General features: G+C 55.4%; 1 protein-coding gene across 1 annotated transcript in view; it reads left to right on the top strand.

Moving 5' to 3' along the window:
- The window catches only part of LOC107122900 (intestinal-type alkaline phosphatase-like), a gene marked incomplete at its 5' end in the record, with an annotated part of 17,949 nt that extends 14,798 nt beyond the window's left edge, over window positions 1–3,151 (top strand). Inside the window, 2 exons of the mRNA XM_015426039.1 lie at window positions 609–725; window positions 2,886–3,151. Coding sequence (XP_015281525.1) covers window positions 609–725; window positions 2,886–3,151 — 383 coding nt within the window. The remainder of the gene's footprint in view (window positions 1–608; window positions 726–2,885) is intronic.
- Between the last annotated feature and the right edge of the window lie 726 nt (window positions 3,152–3,877).

The raw sequence follows: 3,877 nt of genomic DNA, 5'->3' as shown, positions 1-3,877 counted from the left end.
CTTCCGATCTTAGCCTGATCTCGTGAGATCTCGGAAGCTAAGCAGAATCGCCCCTGGTTAGTCCTTGGATGGGAGACCACCAAGGAAGTCCAGGGTGGCTACGCAGAGGCAGGCCAGGGCAAACCTCCTCTGTTGGTCTCTGTCCTTGACCTGGATGGCCCAGGCTAACCTGATCTCAACAGATCTCGGAAGCTAAGCTGGGCCAGTCCTGGTTAGTCCTTGGATGGGAGACCAGCCAGGAAGTCCAGGGTTGCTATGCAGAGGCAGGCAAGGGCAAAACCACCTCTGTTCGTCTCCTGCCTCGCAAACCCTAAGGGGTCGCCGTAATTCGGCTGTGACTCGGCAGCACCTTCCACCACCAGACAACAGAAGTGGTCTGACTAAGTATAAAGCGGTGATGATGCATTGCGAAAGGATTCCCCGGGAAGGCACCGTCCCTCAATGGTAGAGCACCTGGCTTAACGCGTAGGTGGTTATTGGTTCAGTTCCCAGCAGGCCTAGTTAAAAGGATCTCGAGCTCTGACTCTTGCCTATCAGAGCAAGGACAGAGGGATAGACAGACTGGGGCAGTTCGAATCCTTTTTTTTTTTGGCCTCTTCCCTTGTCAGGTTTGGCCCCCAAACTAGCATCAGACGAGAAGACATACACGTCTATTGTGTACGGGAATGGGCCGGGCTACCAGATCACCAACCAGAGTCGCACGAACGTGAGTGCTACTGCGAGCGGTAAGTGATTGGTTGATTGATCGGGTCAGGTTTGGCCGCTAGGCTGAGTGGGAGGGGAGCCATTCGCCTGTGACCATCTGCCACATCGGGAGCGTAAAAGGGGTTCTTAATTCTGTCCCCGCAAGCCAGTTTGGTGTAGTGGTTAGGAGCGCGGACTCTAATCTGGGAGAACCGGGTTTGATTCCCCACTTCTACACATGCAGCCGCTGGTGTGACCTTGGGTCAGTCACAAGCTCTCTCAGAGCTGTTCTCTCAAGGGCAGTCCTCAAAAGAGCTTGGGCAAGCCATAGTTCTGACAAGAGCTGTCCTTGAAAAAGAGCCGTTTCTGTCAGATGTCAGAGCTCTCTCAGCCCCACCGACCTCACAGGGTGTCTGTTGTGGGGAGGGGAAGGGAAAGGAGTGTGTAAGCCGTTCTGAGACTCCTTCGGGTACTGAAGGGTGGGGGATAAATCCAATCTCTTCTTCTTACTTGAGGAGGGGTTTATAGAATCACTTTTAACAGGGGAATGAAATGCACAAAGGCTCTTCGAGTTCTTCCTTCTGGGGAGTGGCTGTGGCTCAGTGATAGAGCAGCTGCCTGGCGTGCAGAAGGTCCCAGGTTCAATTCCCAGCATCTCCAGTTAAAAATATCAGGCTATGAGTGATGTGAAAGATCTCCTCCTGGAGAGCAGCTGCCAGTCAGAGTAGACAAGACTGACCATGATGGACTCTGTAGAAGGCCAACTACATGCATGCCTTGATTTCTCAGTCTTAGCAATGGTCTGCTGGATCAGACCAGTAAGGGTCCATCAAGTCCAGCAAACTGTCGCACACAGAGGCCGACCAGTTCCTCTGGAGGCCCAACAACAGGGCACAGAGGGCGAGGCCTTCATAAGAACATCAGAAGAGCCCTGCTAGATTAGACTAGTGGTCCATCAAGTCCAACACCCTGTCACACATGGTGGCCAACCAGTTCCTCTGGAGGGCCAACAGCAGGGCATAGAGGCTGAGGCCTTCATAAGAAACTCAGAAGAGCCCTGCTAAATCAGACCAGTGGGGGTCCATCTAGTGCAGCATCCTGTCTCACACAGTAGCCAACCAGTTCCCCTAGAGGGCCAACAACAGAGCATGGAGGCCAAGGCCTTCACAAGAACCTCAGAAGAGCCCTGCTGGGTCAGAACTTGAGTCCATCTAGTCCAGCATCCTGTTGCACACAGGGGCCAATAGTTCCTCTGGAGGGCCAACAACAGGCCATAGAGGCCGAGGCCTTCATAAGAACATCAGAAGAGCCCTGCTAAATCAGACCAGTGGTCCATCTAGTCCAGCATCCTGTCACACACAGTGGTTCCTCTGGAAACCCAACAGCAGGGCATAGAGGCCGAGGCGTTCATAAGAACATCAGAAGAGCCCTGCTAAATCAGACCAGTGGTCCATCTAGTCCAGCATCCTGTCACACACAGTGGTTCCTCTGGAAACCTGGAGGCCCAACAGCAGGGCATAGAGGCCGAGGCGTTCATAAGAACATCAGAGGAGCCCTGCTAAATCAGGCCAGTGGTCCATCTAGTCCAGCATCCTGTCACACACAGTGGCCAACCAGTTCCTCTGGAGGCCCAACAGCAGGGCATAGAGGCCGAGGCCTTCATAAGAACATCAGAAGAGCCCTGCTGGATCAGGCCAGTGGTCCACCCAGTCCAGCATCCTGTCACACACAGTGGCCAACCAGTTCCTCTGGAGGCCCAACAGCAGGGCATAGAGGCCGAGGCCTTCATAAGAACATCAGAAGAGCCCTGCTGGATCAGGCCAGTGGTCCACCCAGTCCAGCATCCTGTCACACACAGTGGCCAACCAGTTCCTCTGGAGGCCCAACAGCAGGGCATAGAGGCCGAGGCCTTCATAAGAACATCAGAAGAGCCCTGCTGGATCAGGCCAGTGGTCCACCCAGTCCAGCATCCTGTCACACACAGTGGCCAACCAGTTCCTCTGGAGGCCCAACAGCAGGGCAGAGAGGCCGAGGCCTTCATAAGAACATCTCCTTCCTTGGGGCTGGAACAGTGGAAAGAGGTGGTCTTGTGAAGGCTCTCCCAAGAGCGAGGTGTGGAGGGCAGTGCAGCGGGGCAAGGAGCACGTGGTTGACAGCGCTAACTCCGTGATCTCTCTCTTTTCTGTGTTTCCTTTCACTAGAGGGCAACAGCTACCACCAGCAAGCGGCTGTGCCCCTCAGTTCCGAGACCCACGGCGGCGAGGATGTGGCCATCTTAGCCAAGGGCCCCATGGCCCACCTCTTCCACGGGGTGCAGGAGCAGACGCACGTGGCCCACGTCATGGCCTTCGCCATTTGCCTGGAGCCTTACACGGACTGCGGACTGCCCAGTACCAACTCCTGCAGCGACATCAAGCCCTCGTTTATTGCTTTTCTCCTGGCGGCCGTGATCTTCTGGGGCCTCTAACACGACCTTCGGCTCCTTGTCCTTATGTTTCTGGGATCCGGAAGGTGTTTGGTTCTCCCCAGGGCTAACGCAGTTCTGTCCCCCGTCCCCAACTGAGCGCCCTCCATCTTCTTCCGGGCTGCATCTGTGAACATCGCGCGAACACGCCAAGCTGCCTTCCACTGATTCAGACCATCGGTCGACTCAAATGGCAGCGGCTCCCCAGGGTCCCAGGCAGAGGCCTTTCACACAGCCTACTACCTGACCCTTTTAAAAAGGGAGGTGCCGGGGATTGAACCTGGGGACCATCAGCACCCAAAGTGGACGCTCTAACCACAGAGCCGCAGCCCCTCCCACAATGGCTGCCATCTTGCTGATGCGCGGCGATGTTCGAAGCGTGCGCCGCAACTTGACAGTGAATGACTAAAGGTGTAGTGGTTAAGAGCGCGGACTCTGATCTGGGAGAACCGGGTTGGATTCCCCCACTCCTCCCCATGCAGCTGCGGGTGTGGCCTTGGGTCAGTCACAAGTTCTCTCAGAGCTGATCTCCCAAGAGGTGTTCTCTCAGAGCTCTCTCAGCCCCACCTCTACCTCACAGGGTGTCTATTGTGGGGAGGGGAAGGGAAAGGAGTTTGTAAGCTGCTCTGGGACTCCAAGTGAAGGGCAGGGTATAAATCCAATCTCCTCCTCCTCCTCTTCTGTAAAAGCTGTTTGTAAGCCGCTCTGAGACTCTGAGTGAAGGGTGGG

The sequence above is a fragment of the Gekko japonicus genome, unplaced genomic scaffold, assembly GCF_001447785.1.
Source record: "Gekko japonicus isolate JY-2015 unplaced genomic scaffold, Gekko_japonicus_V1.1 scaffold6277, whole genome shotgun sequence".
Taxonomy (NCBI): domain Eukaryota; kingdom Metazoa; phylum Chordata; class Lepidosauria; order Squamata; family Gekkonidae; genus Gekko; species Gekko japonicus.
Note: the sequence above shows the minus strand (reverse complement) of the source record. Positions and strands in the feature narration are given on the sequence as shown.